Source organism: Chelon labrosus (genome assembly GCF_963514085.1).
Source record: "Chelon labrosus genome assembly, chromosome: 3".
Taxonomy (NCBI): Eukaryota; Metazoa; Chordata; class Actinopteri; order Mugiliformes; family Mugilidae; genus Chelon; species Chelon labrosus.
Genome location: NC_140339.1, coordinates 4,627,611 through 4,649,831, shown reverse-complemented (window position 1 = coordinate 4,649,831; position 22,221 = coordinate 4,627,611). Strand labels below are relative to the sequence as shown.

Sequence of the window (22,221 nt, the reverse complement as noted above, 5' to 3'; positions counted from 1 at the left end):
CGGGAAGAACTGCATTCAATTTAGTTTAGGTTTACTTTGGTTCATGGCAAAATACTGAATACTTTTCGTAGCATAATCTGGTCCAACTAATCAAAAGCAAATCATAATCTACTGGTTAAGAGTTTTGCATAGACCCACGTTGGTCCGAATGTGCACAATTCAGGCAAACTTAGAAGGAAGGTGCTATATTTGGAAATGCAACTGTGACACACCTGTTATTGATTCTGAGGTTGAGTAACGATGCAGAATGCGTGCTATGTCGGTTGGAGGTTTGCGAGCTTGTATATGCAGAAGTTTTAAGTATGAAAGGAGATGACCGTCAGGACGAACGTGTGGGTGACACGCACCGCTGGAATGCGACTGTAAACATCTCTTTGAGCGTGTGGATGACGATGGCTACTAAAAGCTAAACAGGGAGGGGTCAAGAATATGGACCAGTCTAAGATTAGCCTGCCCTCTGACTCGGCCGGCAGATGTCAGTCGTGGTTGCCATTCCTTCCAGCGCTGTCCAACAGGATGCCGGAGGATCAGTGGGGCAGACGATCCACCCCGGAGACAGGCCGTGGATCACGGGTGATTCACCAAATAATTCACAAATCTGTATCCTTTATTTAGCTTATTTATTTAGATTTAGATAGACTTTACTGATCCACAAGGGAAATTGCGTGGTCACAGTAGCTCAGTTGCACATAAAAGAAAAAAAAAGAAAATAAATAAATAAAAGCACTAGTAAAAAGAAAAATAGGTCTAATATAATTAAAGAAATATTAAAATAAAAATACAATAAAATATTAAAGATTTTTACTAGTAAAAAGAAAAAAAGGTCTAATATAATTAAAAAAATAAATAAATAAAAATAAAATAAAATATACAAGATTTCTACTAGTAAAAAGAAAAATAGATCTAATATAATAAAAAAAATAAAGTTAAATATACAAGATTTATACTAGTAAAAAGAAACATAGGTCTAATATAATTAAAAAATAATAATAAAATGAAAATAACATTTCTACTTGTAAAAAGAAAAGTAGGTCAAATATAGTTAAAAAATAAAAATAGAAATAAAAATAATGATAACAGAAATAAAATACAACAGTATATAAGATTTGCACATGTGTATATAAGATGTACAAATCTACATTTATGTCTCAGCTACAACTATTAAAGCAGATTAATCATAAATATTGAGTTATGGTTCGAGTAAAACCAAGAAGAAAGTTAATAAGCTCCTTTTGAGCTGTTAAACATATGAGAACTAATGTTGAATCCAGTGAAATCCCAGAGAGAAGCAGGAAGCAACACACGGAAATGTGTATATAATCTTACAGCATGCGTGGGTGGGTGTTTTCGCTGATGCACATGCATGTATGTCAGCTCCAGTGTGTGTGTGGGAAAAGAGTGCGTACGAGTGTGTCCGTGGAATTCCTGCAGCAGAGCAGATCCGTAAGGTGACCCCAAACTCCCAGTCAGGTGCAGAGCTGAGCATAAAGGGGAATTTGTGAGTGTGAGTGGGAATGCGGGTGGGAAAGCACAGGATCTAAATCCATGGTCGACAGCTGCCGTGTGAGCGTGTCTCTCTCTCAAGCGATGTGTGCGTGGGTGTGTTTGTGTGAGCCGGGTCGGCGGCGTGGTGAAGGAGGGCCTGTGAAACGGGCACGAGTGTTTGCGTTTCCTCGTCCTGAGATGAGTTTGCACCTAGATCAAAGGAAGCTGGTGAAGACGCGCATTAGTGGGGGGAAACCTGAAACTGAGGCCGTGGACAATTGGAATCCACGTTAGAGTCGGCCTCAGCAATACGGCAGCTATGCAGCCATTCCATCGGGCCACAGGGAGTGTTACAGCGCTGACGTGGTTTCAAACAGCTGCAACCGAATATAATGATATAATATGTGTCTTCCATGAAGGTGACTTACTGGGGTGTGAAATGTAATTCATGTGATCTCACTTACTTCAAAACATTATGCAGTGAGTGCACAGTTATTAATTTTACAGTATTTTGTGATACAGATCATCATTTCTGTGCATATTTTCCAACTCCAAGCTGTGTGAATGCTTGTTGGGTTTAAGCATATCAGGTGATGTGCATATGTTTAATGAGGGAGGATGTGGCCTAAGGAGAGCAACACCCTATATCAAGGTGTCCATCAGTATTAGGCAGCTTCTTTTTCTCAAGCAAGATGAAGCAAAACTGATCTTTAACTGACTCTCAAGTGTCTCAAAAAGACTTGCAGAGGGACTTTTAGATGCAGCACTCTTGGAATTGCCGAAGCATCAAACGTATTGTTGCAAATAGTCAACAGAGGAGTCAAAGGTGAAGCTACAAGGAATTACCACCAACCCTCCAATGCTAGCATATTCTAGTACTGCAGGCTACCTGGAGTGCCCAGAAGTGTTCGGTGGTCAGAGACGTGGCCAAGCTAAGGAGGGCTGAAACCTGACCACCACTGAACAAGACATATAAGATGAAACTTCAAGACTGGGCCAACAAAGATCTGAAAACAGATTTTTCAAATGTTTAATGGACTGATGAGATGAGAGCGACTCTTTACGGAACTCAGACAGAGGCAAGGTTGAGGTGGGGTACTGCTATGGGCTGGTATTATTTTTTAAGACAGTTGAAGATAGACTCAAAATCAGCTCCTGCCAGTTTTTAGGAGACTCTTTCTTCAAGCTGCGGCGCAGGAACAAGTCTGCATCTTCCAAGAAGACCGTGATTTTTATGCAGGACGATGCTCCATTGCTTGCATCCAAGTACTCCACTGTGTCGCTGGCCAGTAAAGGCCTTAAAGATGAAAGAATGACGGCATGGCCCGCCTTCCTCACCTGACCTACTGAGAACTCGTGGGAGCTTGTTTGACTATTATTCTCACTTTAACAGAAGAAAATGAGCAAGTGGGTTTTTCATTGGGTTGCATAATAATTGTGCACACATTGATGTTCTCCTAAGAAAGACAAGACCTCACTTTTACTGTCTTAAACATTCAGGTTTGAGGTTTATTAACATTTTGACTGAACAAGGGCACTGCAGTTGTTCAGTAATAAAATTAATTCTCAAAAATTAAACTCGTGCACACAGTGTATCTCCATAAATCCACAATATTCCCGTGAGTTTCATGCCATGTTTGTTTTTTTTTTTATTTCTTTATTCCTTCAGGTGTGGAGCGCTGCAGGGGAGGAGCTGCATCCTCAGCCCCTTTACCCATGGAGAAATCGAGGCGAGGGCATAGTCAGAGTGAAGAGGGACTGGATCATTCCTCCGATCAGGGTGTCGGAGAACAGCAAGCAGGTTCCCGAAGCTCTCGTCCAGGTACGAATGTCAAATTATAATATCTTTATGTTAGAATTTCACCAGCACATAATGACTCATCATGAAAGGTTCACAGTCTGTCTTAAAAAGGATACTCAGGTGCTTACATTTGGCTCAAACCGGTCAGTAATCTCTACAGCCAGACATCTGCATATGAATATGACAAGCCGAGATGAAGGCAGCTGGACTTGTAGAGTTTCTTGAGGATTTTTTCCCGCTCATCCAAGCAGCTTCTTTCACTCGCAGAGACTGGAGTCTCAGAACGATAATGGGTCCTAAGAGTACCGTTCCTTGGGGAAAGAAAACAGCATTAAAACACTTTCCTCCAACTACAGGTAATTAACTGGTCATTAACAGACCCTAGTCATGGGAGTTTCTGATGTGCAACACTCACAGATGTTTCTGTTTAAACTCCAAGTCCCCACCAAGAGGAAGAAGAATCTGCTTGGATGAAAAATGTCTCCAAGAAAGTCCGGTTGCCCTTGTTTCAGCTTGTTTCTTTTCCTCCATCTGCATACAAATATACAAAATCTATTGGCAAGGGAGATTATTGCGCGCTAAGCTGTTGTCTGGTTACTGTGTATTTACCCATCACGTTTAAACAGCCTGTGTGGTAACCAGAAGAGGCAGAACTTCCTGTTGTACTCTGTCACCAAGCGAGCTCGCGCACATTTGTCAAGCAAACGCGTTAAACAAAGATGTTGCAGTGGTTATACCCCTGTTAACCGAGTGTAAACCGTCGGCTCGTATGCTTTTTATCTCCCTACGAATCCATTCTCACGTCTCAAGTTGACAGTCGAACTGTAAATCATGACTGTCTCGGTCTGGACATCCTGTTTTCGTGTTATTTGCATATCCACTGGCTACTGGCTGCACCAGAGGGCCTGAAAAACTGGTTGTGGTCTCAAGGGGCAAGTAAATGGGTTCCCAGACTGATTCCCTTCTAATTTGTAAGGGAATGAGGGTGATGCACAACCCTCAAAATCCTCCATTCTGTGTATTGTATTTAAAAGTAAAGCTTCACTAATCGGTTTTCTTCCAGAGTTACAGTTGTCTAAAATCCCCAACAGTGCTGATTCATACTTTCCCCATAATTCTGTATAAGGTGAAATTAAAGTCTGGTTGCATGAGGCCTTTATCCATAGTCGGTGCATTAGCTAGAGTAGATACTGGTCTGCATGCTCTCTCAGTTTGGAGAATACCAGCATAGAAACCAAGCAATGAACTGCTGCAGATGGGGCCGGCAGCAAAATGTGGAGTGGCCATCTCCTTTAAAACATCAGTATTAGTTCAAGTTTACGCTTTATTTACAGTATTTTGACTGAAGCCTTTATTACGATCTCTAAAAAACAAAAAAACAAAAATTACACAAGACTCCATGGGAAAAAAATCATATTTTGTGTTGAACTGACGCTTCACCATTGCAACTCGCATGTTCTGCGAGATAAAATTGCCTAATAACTCAAATGTGGCTGGGGAAACAAAAAGGGGTGCCTCCTAAACATGCATAAATAAGTAAAACTAATGCAGGTGATACTGCTGTGAAGTTATTGTCAGTAGGGTTCTTTTCCCAAGACGATATCTTCCTCATGCAAAACAGACCGTCAGTAAATCCTGCTGTACGTACTGGGAGTAATACCGTGCAAGCAGTTCATCATAGGAAGTGAATGCAAAATGTATAAAATATAGACTCTAACCCCAACCATCCAACTATTTGAGTTTAAGTTCAGGTCCCAAGGTCCTCAACTGTCGACATACTCGCATCGGATGTTACAGCGTATGCTTTTTTACAATCCTCCCTCCCACCTTCCCATGAGGTTCTGATGATCATCAACTGCATCTCATCTCTCTTTCTCTAGATCAAATCGGACAAGATCTTCACGGGTGAGGTGATATACAAGTTGGAGGGGCCCGGGGTGGACCAGGAGCCCAAAAATCTGTTTGAGATTGACGATAAAACGGGATGGATCAGGAGCAAGAGGCCACTGGACAGGGAGAAATACAGCAGCTTCACGGTAAGGCGGTGTTTATGCGAGGAACGTTTTTAAATCACTTGGAATGAGTCTTGACAACCAAGTTCTTAACGCGAGCCACGATGAACTCGGCAAGGGCTTGCACGTGTTTCAAAGGGCTGCTTCACGTTTCTGTGTTAAAGCATACGTCAGGTTCCCAGACACTAGAACAGACTTGCAGAGGTCAGTTTCAGAGGGCCGTTATTGGCACCCTGGGAGAGACTTTTCAGACCAGATGTAACCAATGATGAACCAAACATCCTGCACATGTCTTTCTGCCAACATATGATGTATACAGGCACCACAGAGTCATATTGAGCGGATTGTTGGACGTTTCCTTCGCGGAGAGCTTGCGGGAATTCACAGTAGGAAATAACTCATGAATCGGATGTTTCATCATTAAACTTTTTTTCTTATTCTGTGTGTGTGTGCAGCTCAAAGCCTTTGCGCTGTCGCCCAGTGGAGAGAGACTAGAGAACCCAACCACCATAGAGATAGTGGTGCTGGATCAGAACGACAACAGACCCGTCTTCACTCAGAGCCAGTTTGTTGGTGCAGTTCCTGAGTTCTCAATCCCAGGTACAGACAAATGTGACAGCAATGTTCCAGAAAGTGGCTTTGATTAAACTTGAACACCTTTCAAACACTGTCTGTTTCAATTAGTCAGAAATGCAGCTTAAAGCTTGAATAGTCAATATTTTTATAGTAATGTACACCGATCAGCCACAACATTATGACCACTGACAGGAGAAGTGAATAACATTTACCATCTTGTGACAATTCATTGTTCTGCTGGGAAACTTTTAGACCTGGCATTCATTCATGTGGATGTTACTTAGACATGTAGCACCCACCTAGACCAGACCAGGCACCCCCACCCCATAGCAATGACACTCCTTGATGGCAGCAGCCATCCCCAGCAGGATGCAACCTGACACAGGCACACACACAAAAACACTTTGGGAACAACTAAAAAAAAACAAAAATCATGAAGAACAGCACAAGGTGTTGACCTGGCCTCCAAATTCACTAGATCCCAAACTGATCAAGTATCTGTGGGATGATCCACAGAGGGACCTACCCTCAACTGCCGGCTTCAAGCAGATTGTGAGCAGGGTTCTGCTCAAGGCTACTTCCTGTTAAAAAAAGTTTTTCTTTAGTGTTTGCTCTGAGCCTGGTTTCAGGCTCTGGGTTCTGTAAAGTGTATTAAGTAAACCTTTTGATTGTTGTTAATGCCATAAAGACGGATAGGAATTTGGATTGAATTAAAGTTCTTTTTTGCAGCTTGAAACAAAAAATATTCAGCTGACCAGAACCTCTCAATTATTACTGACAGGCACATTCGTGATGACGGTGTCAGCCAGAGATGCAGATGACCCGATGACGGAGAACGCCGCTCTGAGCTACTCCATCATTGGTCAGGAGAGCGTTCCTGCCAGCGCCATCACCAAGACCATGTTTGGTATCAACAATGAAACAGGAGCCATCTACACAAGAGATGTTGGCCTGGATCGAGAAGTAAGATTTTTTATTTATTTTGTGACTTTTGAATGTCATCATTCTACGGTTGATTGCTCTAAATTGTTCTGTGATCTGTCTCAGGTGGTGAAGAGTTTCAGGTTAAAACTCCAGGTTGCTGATATGGGGGGAATGGGATTAACGAGTGAAGGTGTGGCAGTCATACACGTGACTGACATCAACAACCACGCGCCACAGTTCAGCCCCGCTTCAGTGAGATGTTTTAAATAGCTATTCACATTTCATAATTTGGTAACTAGGCATTTGTCACTTTGGTATGAACCCTTTGGTCTGTGTTTGGTGAATGCAGTACAGCATGACGGCGGTGGAGAACAAGAACGGCTACGAGATTGGTCGAGTGAACGTGACGGACAGGGATGACCGTGGAACCAGAAACTGGGAGGCCAGATACTCCATCTCCAACGACCCACAAGGCGACTTTGCCATCAGCACCGATCCGGCCACCAACCAGGGCGTCCTGTCGGTGGTGAAGGTACAGATGGTTGAATGAAATGTATAAGAGGAGACAAATGATTGCTTTATTGTTTCCATCCAAGATCTAAAAGAAACTCAAAGCTATGAGTGAGGCGTGGCACAGAATTCACATGCAAACATTCTGTCAGGTGAAGATGTGTGTTTGTTGGGAGACTTTGTGTAAAAAGTAGGCAAACCTTACGAGTTCCGAGACATTTTAGTTGACTTCAGAGCAATTTCTTCTCTGGTCAAATCCAAATAAATTAAATATGGATACCCGGATACCCTTTCTACTTTTAAGGCTAGGCTTAAGACTTTCCATTTTGATAAAGCTTATAGTTAGGACTAGCTCAGGTGACACTGAACCATCTTAGTCATGTTGTTATAGGCCTAGGCTGCTGGGGGATGATGCGCTGAGCACCTGTCCTCTACTACTCATGCTATACATTAGTAGCACACAAATGCATGTCTCTTTCTCCATCTTCCTTTCTCTTCTCCTCTTCTCTCTCTTTTTCTGTCTCTACACGGCCGGCCTCAAGCAGATGGATCCCTTCATATGAGCTTAAGGTTCTGCTCAAGGTTTCTTCCTGTTAAAAAAAAGGGAGTTTTTCTATGCCACCATCGCCTTTGTGCTTGCTCTGGGGGTTTCAGCCGGGTTTGTGAAGCAAGACAGTTTGTATTCTATGTTGCCATGTCGGGACCTATGTGACCTACATTAGTGTGTTTTCTTTACAAAATTGTGAGGTTCTTTCAAGGAATATTTCTAGGAACTATTAAATGGAAAAATATTGGGATATCTGAAAACACATGGGTTGTTAAATCTTCTGGAAACAGGACATAAAAAAAACTTTTTAAAAGTGTTCTTTCATTCGTGAGAAGTCCGATACACATTTATTTTAAATCCCAGTAACAACCCAAACTAAATGTATATATTTTTCTAGAGGTTTCTTAGATTCTAGCTTAAAGTTTGCAAGGTCTGTTTGGGAAAACAACTCAACAACACTATCTAGTGGTTCAGTTTTAAACTGCATGTTATAAATGAAAAGTGCTTTTTTGTCTTTTCCTGGACTTGATCAAACGCTACACTGGGTTTAAAATGACATGAAATTACACACAATTTCCTTTGTTGTGAATCTGATTTATCATTTATTCTAATCATCAGTTTTCTCAAAGTTTTCCTCCTGCCACTAACTTCCTCTTCTGTCCTCTGTTGCAGCCCCTAGATTATGAAACGCAGAGTGAGCACATCCTGATTTTGACTGTGGAAAACATCAGTCCTCTGAGCCTCAAGGCTCCCAACCAGCCGCTGAGCAGCGCCACGGTGACGATCACCGTCGCTAACGAGAACGAAGCTCCACATTTCAGAGAGGACCCCATACGGATTGTAGTCCCCGAGTCTGTGGTCCCTGGCACACTGCTGAAAAGCAACATCGCCTTTGATCCTGATAATTCTGACCTGAGGTATGACACAGCAGCAGCAGCAGCAAAAATAAGAGTGTTCTTGTTATTAAAAGTGCTGGTAAACTACTGGATAATTTCCTCTGCTCTGTGTGTGATAGGTTTGAGATGAGCAGAGATCCTGAGAGGTGGCTGAACATCGACAGAAGCACAGGAGACATTACAGCGAGGAGGACCTTTAACATGCGATCGCCACATGTTAAAAACAATATCTACAGTGCTGTTGTCAAGGTCACAGGTCAGTTTATCCATTTATTCTCCTCGTCTGGCATTTACACCGATCAGCCACAACATTAAAACCACTGGCAGGAGAAGTAAATAACCATTTTGTGACAATTCAGTGTTCTGCTGGGAAACTTTTGGACCTGGCATTCATTGGTGTGGATGTTACTTAGACATGTAGCACCCACCTAGACCAGACCAGACACCCCCACTCCTTGATGGCAGCAGCCATCCCCAGCAGGATGCAGCCTGACACAGGCACACACACAAAAACACTTTAGGAACAACTCAAAATAAAACAGAACAGCACAAGGTGTTGACCTGGCCTCCAAATTCACTAGATCCCAAACTGATCAAGTATCTGTTACCAGACACCACAGGACATCCTCAGAAGGCCCATGTCCATTTTCTGATGAGTCACAACTGTTTTGGAGGCACAAGGGAGACCTACACAATATTAGGAAGGTGGTCATAAAGTTATGCCTGATCTGTGTATTTGCCAGTCTTTGACATCCATGCCACTGATTCCACCATGATGTCATTCATTTACACCTAATTTTTGTGTATTTATCGTTAACTTGTGCGTAGATGCCGGTGGTGTGTCAACCACGGCCACAGTGGCCATCACCCTGAAGGAGACCAATGACTTCGCCCCTCTCCTCTTCCCCCTGAGCGGCTCTGTGTGCTCGGACACCAGCCGGAGGAGTTCCGGTCTGGTTGTGACCGCTGTGGATGAAGACCTCCCTCCACACGCTGCCCCCTTTTCCTTTGAAGTATTCGACGAATTGTCGGTCAACTGGACGTTCATTCAAGTCAACAGTAAGAACGGAACATAAAGAATAAAAAAAGAATATAAAGGTTGTCCATACTCGGCACACTCACTTCCTCTTTCTTTTCTTTTTCTCCCTGCTGCAGATACTCACGCTGTGCTTCAGCCAGTTGTAGAGCAGGAAACTGGAGAGTATGCGATCATGGTGTTGGTGTCGGACTCTGGCAGCCCAACTCTGTCTGCATACGCTCAGGTTAACGTCACCGTGTGCGTCTGTGACTCTTTCGGAGACTGTAAGTCCGAGGCGGGGGCTGTGTTCGGCTCCAGTGTGGGAATCAGCTTCATCGCTCTCATCATCATCATGGCCAGCGTTGCACTCCTACTGTGTAAGTGTCTGATCTTCAGATCAAATGAACATCTTGTTTTCTTTGTACAACCAAAATCAAGATGACACCAACTCACAACTCATAGATTTTCAGCTGTTTTTAATGAAAGCCGGTGTGTCCTAACTCATATTGTGACTTTGGTGACATTACATACAACTTAAAATAGCATTTCTGCACACTTTTGGCGTTGGTTTTAGGAGAAATGCTATTTAATTGTTATGTGTAAAAGTTACTATAAAGGAAAATCTGAATCTAATATAGAAAACAAGTACAAATCTATTTTGAAGTAGTTTAAGACGTCCAAAATCATGTGGAAATCCTATCGTGCCTTGACAAGAGAGAGCTGCAGTGACTGAATAAGTTATTTTGATTCAAGAAGAATGACAATCTGCAGTTAAACAGCTATTTAATCACAAATCAATCACCGTTTGCAGTGCTGCTACTCCTCACTGTGGCGGTGACCACCTGTGGAAGACGCCACCATATCAAGAAAGGAACAGGTCTGCTTGTCGGGGAATCGGAAGACGACATACGGGACAATGTCTTCAACTACGATGAACAGGGAGGCGGCGAGGAGGACGAGGTGAGGTTCAGATAAGAAAGGAAAGAAGAACTTTATTAACCCCGGAGGAAAGTCTTGTGCCAGTGGATGCATAAAGAGGAAAATACAGTTAACAGCAAATACAATACACTTTTATAAAATGGAAGAATTCTTATATTTTAGGAGAGGAAAGGGAAGCAGAACTCATTATTAATGCAGTGGTGCAACAAGACAAGACATTCTTATTGGTTATACTTAACAGCATGTTATTGGTATTAATTGTAATTGATTGAATTAACTATTGTTGCTGTGCTCCGTTGGTTATTGCAGTCTGTGTATTATTGTCAGAATAAGCCTTTAACTTCTCCTTTCATCTTGCAGAACGCCTTCAACATCGACCTGCTGTGGAATCCCCACGATGCGCCTTCCACCCCGGCGTCCTTCTACCCTGGATCTGGCGTCCCTCGAGGCAAGCAGCCCCTCAGGAAGGATGCCCCGCACAACCTGCCCTCCCCCATCTACCCACGGAGGCCTCCCGCAGACCCCACCGACATCGAGGATTACATCAATGACGTGAGAGCCCCCTCCTATGACTTTTATTTTTTATTATTTATAAGGTGCGTAAACCAAGATCTAAAAACACACATGCGCCACTGAATTTCAAACTTAAAAGATCTTCAACTAGACAGCCCAACAGTGGACAACTAAATCTAGATTTTGCATATTCTGTAGTAGTGTGAAGGTTAACTCTTTGTTTAGATCTGTAATAATAAAAGCAATAATGATGATCAATTTAGAGTTTAGGAAGACACTTGGGTTCCTATGGGTTGAGGGGAGGGGTGGGGGTGCCTGGTACGGTCTAGGTGGGTGCTACATGTCTAAGTAACATCCACACCAATGAATGCCAGGTCCAAGCGTTTCCCAGCAGATGGTCAATGTTATTTACCTCTCCTGTCTGTGGTTTTAATGTTGTGGCTGATTTGTGTATAAGCATATACATACATTCTGATATGACAGCAGCTTGAGGCTACATTAAAAACCAACTTTTGTTCTTTTTGACTTTAAAGGACCAGTGTGTAGGATTTAGTGACATCTAGTGGTGAGGGTGCAGACAGCAACCGACTTGGTCTCCTTCCCTTTTTCACGGGGCAGCTGGACACTAGTGATTAGAGAAGTGGTCTTGGGACTTTAAGATAACAGGTTCAACCCCCTTTGAGCCTTTTTATAGATTCCTATTACAGCATGGGGCAATCCAGGCGTGGTAACAGTGCTTGAATATCTAATTTGTTTTGTTATCCTACCTCAGTACTCTTTATCAGATTGGGACTGAAACTACATGTAGTTGAAGAGTATCTATTGGTAATTAAAAGAGCCTTATCAACTATAAAAAAAAAAAACAACAACTTGTAATCATTCGTCTTTCAGGGCCTGGACGCTGCAGACAACGATCCCAACGTCCCCCCGTACGACACCGCCCTGATCTATGACTACGAGGGAGAGGGCTCGCTGGCAGGTAGCCTCAGCTCTATCGCTTCAAGCAGCTCTGACGGAGACCAGGACTACGACTACCTCAACGACTGGGGACCACGCTTTCAGAAACTGGCCAACATGTATGACCCACGTTAAGGCTGGACGCATTTGCGAAGAGTTTAAGTCCGGGACGAGATCTGAGAAGTGTGCCGAGGGGAAAATAAATGCCACGCATAACCACGGGCCTTAAATGTGCCTTAGGTTCTTTTTTTTATTGAGGATCATTTGGACACAAGTGACAAAGTATTGCTCAGGAAAAATCATGCGATCAGCCTCTAGATAAAGAGCTGTCCATGCTACGGAGCATAACGTGTGTTGAATTGTGTGTCGATGTCTGGTGTGGTCTAGCCTCAGACTTGGATGGCTCAGTAATGACGCATACACAACAAGGGAAGAAAACTTTTCAATGTATTTCTCTTTTTTTTTTATTATTATATTTTATAAGATGAATATTGCTTTGATATGAATTGTTTTTCTTTTCTGATCACAAATCCTCCATTCCAGCCTCTATTCATGTTTATTTGGAAACACAGAACAGACTTTATTATCACACATTATTCTGTAACCACTCTGTTGGAGGTGAAGAATTTTATTTTTTTTCTAATATGTTGATTGAATTTTGATTTTACTGGTGTCTAGAGAATAAATGAAACTTTTTATTGTCTTAAGATACTCTTGCGGCATTTACTCATAATTCATACATGCATACACTGATCAGCCACAACATTATGACCACTGACAGGAGAAGTGAATAACATTGACCATCTTGTGACAGTTCAATGTTCTGCTGGGAAACTTCTGGACCTGGCATTCATTCATGTGGATGTTACTTAGACATGTAGCACCCACCTAGACCAGACCAGGCACCCCCACCCCATAGCAATGACACTCCTTGATAGCAGCAGCCATCCCCAGCAGGACGATTTAGGAACAACTCAAAAAAAAAAAACATGAAGAACAGCACAAGGTGTTGACCTGGCCTCCAAATTCACTAGATCCCAAACTGATCAAGTATCTGTGGGATGATCCACAGAGGCCCCTCCTCTCAAAGGCCCCCCCACTAACAACATTCTGTTGTCAGACACCATAGGACACCCTCAAAAGGCCCATGTCCATTCTCTAAGTCAGAACTGTTTTGGTGTATACTGTATAAAAAAAAAGAAAGCAACACACTTTATTTAAATAAAACTTTATTTACATATTTGTTAACACCATTCTTCAAATTCACATGGAGCAATCTAACCAGCTCACAGTCAAAGAAAAACACCTGAACACCTTTTCGATATGTCTCACAGAGCAGTTTTCATCCTGTCCTGTACAGATCCTGCTTTAGTGCAGGCAAAATGTACTGAGGTTACCATGGCTAAGTCTAAGTATTACACTGCATTCCACTATAAGTCTTAACTGCAGCTCACTCCACAATAATGCAGACCTTAGTGTGTCTGTGTGACCTCAGCTAATACACTGTACCTGGTGCACGTCATCTCTGACTGCACAGAAAAATGGTAACATCTATCATCAGTATGAACGGCCATGGCAGCTGCACATACCAGATACTGTACTTTCTCCAAAGAAATGCTTGTAACCTTTATGTTCAACAGTATATTTGCGCAAAATGATCACATCAGGTACAGTATTAGCACCCAGGATTACATGACACAGCATATACTTGATTGCTAATAAGAGGGCTTTTCTAGACTAACTGCTCATGAGGGATCCTGTTTAAATAGAGCCTGTTTGAATAGATATAAGTTTGGTGTTGCAGTGGCATAATAAGCTGGTTGGGCAGCAATCACACAAGAGAGATGATATAATTCCTCCCAAAATGAAATAAAAAAGTTGAATTTGCAATTTGCACAAAAGTCTAAGTGGATTTAAGAGTTTTAGAAACTTTGATTCCCCCTTTCTAGACTATAACGCTTCACACTGAGGAAGCAGTGCCTGGTTTTATGAAAAAACTATTTCACCAGATCCTGATGAATCCCCCCAAAAAAGCTGCAGGAGATTTGGAGACAGCGTAATATCAGACCAACTGAGGATTCACGTCATCTTCTGGGTGTTTGCGTTGTGGTGGTGGAGGCTCGTCTTCTCCTGTGTCTTGTTTGTCCCTCTCAGCCTCCAGCCAGCTCTGTGGGACAATCATCTTCTTGGGCCCGAAGGGCGGTGGACCCAGCAGGGCTTCGATGTCGTCGTAGTTCACCACCTCGCGCTCTAACAGAGCATTGGCCAACTGGAAAGACAGAGCAGACTAGTTGTTAAAGGTAATTCAAAAGTACTGTGCACACTGAGCAAAACGTTTCATTTATAATGTTTAAATTTTATGTTCAAAGGAGGGAGCAACTGACCAGAGTCAGCTTGTCTCTGTTGTCTTGTAGCAGCTTCTCTGTACGCCTGTATGCTCGGGCTATCAGCATCTTAGCCTCCTGAAAGAACAGCCAAAATAACGATTGAACAGCGGTAAAAGCTATAAAATACTACACCTCTGTGTGATAACCAAAGCTTATTATATCAACGTTCACACTGTGCTATTTTGGGGACGGGAGAACTAATCCAAATTTAGAACGCACATGGTCCATCTGCTGCTGCAGGCCCTGGCTGAAAGGACGCCGTCCGATGGCGCCTTGCTCCTCTGTCTCCGGGAACGAAACCTGCCCGACACTGTCACACATGCCGTACTGCTTCACCATGGAGTAGGCCACGCGTGTTACCTTCCGCAAGTCATCTTGAGCTCCTGTGGATCCAGAGGAAAGTAGTTTTTTAACTTAAACACCCCGACTAGGTTTAGACTATGTTACAGGAGAGTATATATACTTATTTGAATGTTCAGGGATTTACATTTAAGATACTTGAGAAGAAATGTGCACAAGAAGAAGGTGAAACACATGTGAGCAGATTGTGATATAGAATACAGACCGATCAGCCATAACATTATGACCACTGACAGGAGAAGTAAATGACATTGACCATCTTGTGACAATTCAACGTTCTGCTCTGAAACTTTTAGACCTGGCATTCATTGGTGTGGATGTTACTTAGACATGTAGCACCCACCTAGACCAGACCAGATACCCCCCAACCCCCCACCCCATAGCAATGACACTCCTTGATGGCAGCAGCCATCCCCAGCAGGATGCAGCCTGACACAGGCACACACACAAAAACGCTTTAGGAACAACTAAAAGAAAAACATGAAGAACAGCACAAGGTGTTGACCTGGCCTCCAAATTCACTAGATCCCAAACTGATCAAGTCTCTGTGGGATGATCCACAGAGACCACCCCCCCGCAAAGCCCCCCCCCCCCCCCACTAACAACATCCTGTAGCCGGACACCACAGGACACCCTCAGAAGGCCCATGTCCATTCTCTGATGAGTCACAAATGTTTTGGAGGCACAAGGAAGATCTGCACAATATTAGGAAGGTGGTCATAATGTTATGCCAGATCGGTGCATGTACAGTAGAATATACAGTAGGATGGAGGGTACCTGTTGTAACCTTGTTGAAGGTGATGGCCTCTGCAGTTCTTCCTCCTAAAGCCATGCACATCCGCTCCAACAGCTGCTCTTTCGTGAACAGGTACTGTTCACGGGGTAAAATCTGGGCGAATCCCAGGGCTGCATTTGTCCGTGGGGCGATGGACACCTGAAATAGGAATCACTTATTTTCAGCTGTGTTTTAAGGTTATAAAAAGGACGGTTAAAAATAACTAAATGTGAAACCTCGGTTCTTCTGTTATGGGTTTTCTGTGTCCATCCATGTCCTTCTTCATTTTATTTAAACAGTAAGTATATATTGTGTGTTCTTACCTTCATGACTGCCTCTGTGTGCTCCAGCAGCCATCCCACCAAAGCGTGTCCAGACTCATGGAAGGCAACCACCCTCTGTTCCTCCTTCGACAAGATCTTACTCTTCTTTACGCTTCCTGAAAACACATAACGCAGGTTTGAGTGACTTTCTCCAGCACGGCAGCAGAGACCAGTGAAACGGACTGCTTTAAACCACCGTACCTGCTATCACCCTCTCCACTGCATACTCAAAGTTAAACGTATCGATGGACTTGAACCCCTCTCTGGCAGCGTGGAGAGCTGCTTCGTTACAGATGTTAGCAATGTCCGCACCTACGGAGAGAGAATACGAGCTGACAGCATCAGTAGCGTTGTGGTGTTTCACCCTTTATATTTATTCACAGAGATGGGACATTTTTTTTTGCCATGGTCACAGATGGTCATTCTTTGGGGGACAAAAAAAAAGTAGATGTGCACGTACCACTGAAGCCTGGCGTGAGCTCAGCCAGACGCAGAGAGTAGAAATTAGCGGGTTGGGTCAGCTTCAAGATCTTCAGATGCTGCTCGAAGATCTCTTTCCTCTCCTGAAAGACAAAAGATAAAAATGAAACAAGCTCGATTTAATCAATCAACAACAAGAATGGCGGCATTCTTTAAAATGCAAAAATAACTAAAAGTATGTAAAGGCTGGTGGAAACGACGTGCGCTCAAAACAACCTGCAGTGTGGGCAGATCTATGAAGATATGTCTGTCCAGTCTGCCTGGTCTCATGAGAGCATTGTCCAAGACATCTGCTCTGTTAGTGGAAGCAAGGACGATGACGTGATCTGTTGTTCCCATTCCTGCAAATGAAGAAGAGTTGGATGTGAAGCGGTAAAAAAAACTCCAGCAACACTTCATTATTGTCTGACAAGCGAACAGCAAACTGCTCTGCATATCTGAAATGTTTTGCTCACCGTCCATCTCTACCAGCAGCTGGTTGAGAGTCTGCTCCTCTTCGGTATTGGAGAAACCGGACATGTTGGTGGAGCGTTTCTTTCCCACGGCATCGATCTCATCGATGTACACGATGCAGGGCGCACGGGCACGGGCCTCCTTGAACAGACTCCTGACTCTGGCAGCACCCAGGCCTGCACACAAACACAGCACAAGACAAATCGGACCTGATGAGCAACAGAAAACGTCCAATCTAACACTAAATAGATTGTTGTGATGTACTTTGATCATCTATATGCTATATTACTTGCAGGTGGTATCTGTACATACCTCCAATGACCTCCACAAACTCTGAGCCAGCCATAGCCAGGAAGGGCACCTGGGCCTCGGTCGCTACCGCCTTACCCAGCAGGGTCTTCCCACATCCTGGAGGCCCAAGGAGCAACGCACCCTTGGGAACTTTGGCTCCCAGCTGCAGGTATCGGTCTGGATTCTGATGATAAGAAACCACCAGGGTAAGTCGTAGAGTATTGTTGGATAAAGGGCCATCAGTTTGACTCTCCTCATCCTTAAATTCCTTAACTGGTATCAAAATGTTATGGCTAAATTACTAAAGGACTAAACAATCGTGTCTTACCTTGAGGTAGTCAACAAATTCTTTCACCTCCATCTTTGCCTCATGCAAGCCCGCCACGTCTTTGAAGCTCACACCTTTACCCGATTTTCCGTCCACAATGGTGAACTTGGCCATCTTCAGCTGATTCTGTTGGTTATGTAGAGATATGTCATTAGTGTGCACGTTAATTCGCTTGCAACATTATGTTTGTCGTCGTGTGTGTCGCTCACGAAAGCACTGAAGCCGCCTTCCCTGCTAACCATGCCCACTAGTCGAAAGATGTACCAGAGAATAGCCACTCCGATGGCAGCCATCCCTAAAGCATAGACCGCACTGCAAAAAAAAAAAAAGGAAAACACATTACATAAGATCTTTAAAAGGCAGACACATTATGAAAACAGTACTCCTTTACAAATTAAACGTATAGGCATGTCAGAAAAGTAACTTTCTTACTTTCCAAAGAACCCTGTGCGTTTGTAGGACACCGGGATTCTGTCCTTAGAGTCGATATTCAGCTCTTCCTCTGCAGCTCTCAGCTTCTCCTCAAATTTGTCAATGTTTGCAACCTGCATTCTGTACATGAGCGCCAGCCGCTGCAAAGTAGAACAGAAGGCAGGAAATGAGAAGTTAGCACACACGTCTAGCCCTGTCAGTTCAGGTTGCTAACTGTATTCGCACAACGTACAGGCCTTCCAAAGATTACTGCTCCAGGATAGAGGTAGATTTCCACAATGTCACTCTCGGGAACGACTTGCACACGTGCCACCTCCCCCTTGGCCAGCATCTCATTGACAAAGTCATTCCAAGAGATGTTGCCGCCACTGCTAGTAAGGGAGTTCAGCATGCTTATTGCGATGGCTATGAGGAAGAGGGTCCGCAGGCGCTCCCGGTACACCAGTTCCTCTTGCTGGCGACGTTTCTTCTCATCTGAGAGGTGGGGCAGAGAATTCAAAAGGGTCCGGGATTATTATTAATTAGGATCACAGCCTTGTGTAAAGCAACTAAAACAATTAATCACTTACCTTCATCATCTTCTGGAGCTCTCCCCCTTTCGTTACCACTTTTATTTTTCTGTTGTTTAGACTGAGACTTACTGAAGAAGTTTGTTGCACCTGACATCAAACAGAAAGGGGTTTTTCAACATAGCAGGTAGCTCGACATGGTAAAATACACAGATAATACAAGATAAACTGAGTGTTTACCTAATAGATTTATTAAACCAACAGGGTTCCTTAGCAGGTTGTTCCTAATCAACTCCTTGTTAAGTTCCGCCATCCCCGGACCCAAAGGTCTGTGGAGAAGACTCTGAAATGGACATATTGGGGGGAAGAAAATAAGAAACACAAGACTGATAGGAAGGTAGAAGTCTGCACATTAAAGCTTGATCACAATGCAACCCATGCATGCGGAAACAATAGAGCAATTATATGAACTTCTAATTATATCAGTCAGTGAGAGGCCTGATAATATGCAGATCACACTTTACAGAGTCCATTATTATGTCTACACTGTAATGGTGACCTTACACCGATCAGGCATAACATTATGACCATCCAGCCTTGGAGGATGTGATGCAATAACTCCAGTTCCTATTTGAATCCCACTTCAAAGTCACATGGAGGTGGAGATATCAAAATATATCCACCGATCAGGCATAAGATTATAACCTAATACTCCTAATATTGTGTAGGTCTCCCTTGTGCGTCTAAAACAGTTGTGACTCATCAGTGAATGGACATGGGCCTTCTGTGGGTGTCTTGTTAGTGGGGGGCCTTTGGGTCCTATTAGCTGAGGGGAGGGGGCTAATCTAGTGAATTTGGAGGCTGTTCTTCATGTTTTGTTTTGTTTTAAAGTTGTTCCCAAAGCGGACTAGTGTCATTGCTATGGGGGTGGGGGGTGCCTGGTCTGGTCTAGGTGGGTGCTACATGTCTAAGTAACATCCTCATGAATGAATGCCAGGTCCAGAAGTTTCCCAGCAGAACAGTGAATTGTCAGAAGATGGTCAATGTTACTTACTTCTCCTGTCAGTGGTCATAATGTTATGCCTGATCGGTGTAGTTCTCTTTTTAACCTAAATGCCAGCAGTAAAAAGCAGTCGGGTGTATTATTTCTCTTACCTGAATGAGTTTCTGAGGTCGACTTGTAAGTGTCCGCTCTGGTTTGGACTGAAGGCTCCTCCTGACATTAGCATACCGGGACAGGACACGTTTAACGCCATCGCTGTACACGGGCTTGTTTGCTAACACATGACAACTTCGCCTGGACAGCGACCACAATAACCCTCTGCTGTATTTTCCACAAACTTTAGCACCGTGCGGCGACAACAACAACAACGCTGACATGGTGCTAAGTATGAGTTTACCTGGACGTTAACTCAACAACTGCAGTCCCATAGCTATCAGTGTCCCCCTGAAGGTAAAACTGAGTGTTACGAGACGTTTGTTTACGTCTCGGTTTAGAGCTAGCTTGTTATTCAACGGTGCTACTACCGAGCTAATGTCAGTTATCTACTTCCTGTGCACTGACAAAAAAATAAATAAAAATATATATTAGATATTACTTATTCTAAATTTGATTTCATATTTATTTTCGCATCGACGGCTTTACAACAAAATAATGGCTGTTGAATTTGCGCGGAACGTTGAATAATAATTTTTAGCTCGAACTTTGAACTTCAACCTTTCGTTTTAATCTTCAAGGACCTGCCAGCTGCGTGAACGTTTGCGCAGGATTTACGCAACACGGAAGAGGCGTCGCAAACTTATTTGTTATGCTGTTAACTATCATATTTTAATATACTTTTAATTCTTCCCAAGTGTTAAAGCTATCATTGAATGTATATATTACAAAAAACGATTAGTTCTGTTACTAAAATTGCCCTTAATATTGAGCCAGTCTTGTTCTAGGTGTGTTAAAAGTACCAGAAAAACGCATGAAACATTACGAAGCTCCTTAAAATGGATCAATAAAGAATAACCAGCAACACCACAACACAAAATAAATAAATAAATGTAAATTAATGAGGCTATAATATCTGTTTATGTAAGACAAATAAATCAATCCTTCAATTTATCCCACAGTGGGATTAGGATGTCCTAAACCGTGCCTATCTGGACTTAATTCCCTCTTGACTCAGAGAAAAATATAAAATATAATACTACTAGTATTTTATTTATAAATATAGATAGATTTAATTCCTCCACATTTGGTTACAAGGAGATCTGAAACTGTGAGCTTTGGTTGTAAACAGTATATGATTTTTTTTCTTTCTTTACCCCAGTGTCATATGTAAAACATTTTCAGCATCATGGAAAAATATAAATCTGCAATATCAATTTATACTTGGTCATAAGCAGCACTACTTTTCACTGCTGCTAAAACCATGTACAATGTTGACTAGTCCATCAGGCACTGGCTCTTGCCCTCTACTTATACACCTTGCTGATATATCTTACTTTTTATTTACAATTGCATTGTGATTTTTGATTATAATTTGCTGATTGAGCATTCTCGTGCACATGAACTTGCTTTCGGATTAATATCCTATTTTATTTATTTATCTTCGCGTGTGTGTTGGTTCTCCAGCAGAGCGCGCTATTGGTTAAGATGATTGAGACACTGGTGCACATTGGTTCAGTTCGGTGGGTTCAACAAAATTAAGATATAACATATGAGATGCTATCATATGGTCTAAGATGGAGAATCATGAGGCCCTTATGTGTCACACAAGCACCACAGTTTGCCCCATATATTCACCCAAACAAGATATTTTAATGGCTCCGTCCTCCTCTTCTAAATCTAAATCTAAATCTAAATCTAAATCTAAATGTGCACCAGTGTGTTTGAACCAGCTGGTGGGAGTCTTTAGTAATTACAAAAACATGCAGGCACTCATAACTCCGCTGTCGATGCTGAAAACAATCACAGATACACTTTTATGAAAAGTGACGTGTGCAGGTCAGCGTGAATGACATGAGACGTAAACCAATAGAAATTAGGGACATTTTCTATCAGCCAATAGGAGCCCGTGTATCATCCCTTCGCGTTTCAGTTCGGCCGTGGGTGCGTTAGGTTTGTTCATCGGCGTGCTGCTCTTTCTAGTCAACGTCTCTGACCCCTGCTCTGAATTTCAAGTCTTTGTCTTGTATCAAATAAAATAGGAAAAAAAACTTTATAAGCGCCAAACATTAAGGTCAATGCTGAGTATACATATATAAGTATATATATATATATATTTATATAAGTATGTATTAAATGTTAGATGTTACCAATATTTAATACAATTGTTGTATAAGTCAACAACTTTTCAAAATACCCACAAATATTCAGTGTTTGTTTATACAGTACACGCCTATAGTCCTATTTTAAATAACCCGTGGGGAATTTAAACATATAAACAACGACTCATGGTAATCAAGTTGTTTAGAAATCTAAAAAACGAGTGCACCCAGTGCCCTGTACTCCATTTCCTTTTCTCGGTCCTCCAACTATATAATGGAGTGTGGTCTCGCGTTTGAAACTGTAAACTGTGGTCAGCCACGTTGGAGCCCAAGCTCGACGCTGTTCTCATGCGAGGCTGCTGCGCGGATCCAAAATGGCGCCCCGTTTCATTATGCGCCGAGAGGAACCGCCTACCGCGCCGGAGCCAATCAGAGCCCTCCTTTCAT

General features: G+C 42.8%; 2 protein-coding genes across 2 annotated transcripts; one reads left to right on the top strand and one right to left on the bottom strand.

Moving 5' to 3' along the window:
• The first annotated feature begins 1,790 nt into the window (after positions 1–1,790).
• On the top strand, positions 1,791–13,064 carry cdh15 (cadherin 15, type 1, M-cadherin (myotubule)). Its single transcript, XM_084574896.1, has 14 exons — positions 1,791–1,904; positions 3,155–3,307; positions 5,167–5,322; positions 5,754–5,898; positions 6,656–6,837; positions 6,922–7,050; positions 7,148–7,330; positions 8,528–8,772; positions 8,871–9,007; positions 9,580–9,810; positions 9,907–10,146; positions 10,581–10,729; positions 11,069–11,260; positions 12,113–13,064. The coding sequence occupies exons 1-14, from the start codon at positions 1,899–1,901 to the stop codon at positions 12,311–12,313; spliced, it is 2,349 nt and encodes a 782-aa protein (XP_084431022.1). The 5' UTR covers positions 1,791–1,898; the 3' UTR covers positions 12,314–13,064.
• A 336-nt stretch (positions 13,065–13,400) lies between these two features.
• spg7 (SPG7 matrix AAA peptidase subunit, paraplegin) lies at positions 13,401–20,219 on the bottom strand. Its single transcript, XM_084541697.1, has 17 exons — positions 19,672–20,219; positions 18,757–18,859; positions 18,577–18,666; positions 18,240–18,481; positions 18,008–18,147; positions 17,785–17,887; positions 17,576–17,701; positions 17,269–17,431; positions 16,959–17,132; positions 16,720–16,844; positions 16,484–16,586; positions 16,225–16,335; positions 16,024–16,139; positions 15,703–15,859; positions 14,785–14,948; positions 14,563–14,640; positions 13,401–14,447 (listed from the first exon to the last, which is right to left on the bottom strand). The coding sequence occupies exons 1-17, from the start codon at positions 19,894–19,896 to the stop codon at positions 14,241–14,243; spliced, it is 2,427 nt and encodes an 808-aa protein (XP_084397823.1). The 5' UTR covers positions 19,897–20,219; the 3' UTR covers positions 13,401–14,240.
• Positions 20,220–22,221: the final 2,002 nt, after the last annotated feature.

What these genes read in the sequence shown, in the direction of transcription:
- spg7 (XM_084541697.1), bottom strand. Translation starts at nt 19,896, where the DNA reads ATGTCAGCGTTGTTGTTGTTGTCGCCGCACGGTGCTAAAGTTTGTGGA. An exon ending in CGCACAGGGTTCTTTGGAAA is followed by an intron (nt 17,888 to 18,007) that starts GTAAGAAAGTTA and finishes TTTTTTTTGCAG; the next exon opens with TGCGGTCTATGCTTTAGGGA. An exon ending in AATTTGTTGACTACCTCAAG is followed by an intron (nt 17,432 to 17,575) that starts GTAAGACACGAT and finishes TCTTATCATCAG; the next exon opens with AATCCAGACCGATACCTGCA.
- cdh15 (XM_084574896.1), top strand. An exon ending in ATGTTGGCCTGGATCGAGAA is followed by an intron (nt 6,838 to 6,921) that starts GTAAGATTTTTT and finishes GATCTGTCTCAG; the next exon opens with GTGGTGAAGAGTTTCAGGTT. An exon ending in CCTGATAATTCTGACCTGAG is followed by an intron (nt 8,773 to 8,870) that starts GTATGACACAGC and finishes TGTGTGTGATAG; the next exon opens with GTTTGAGATGAGCAGAGATC.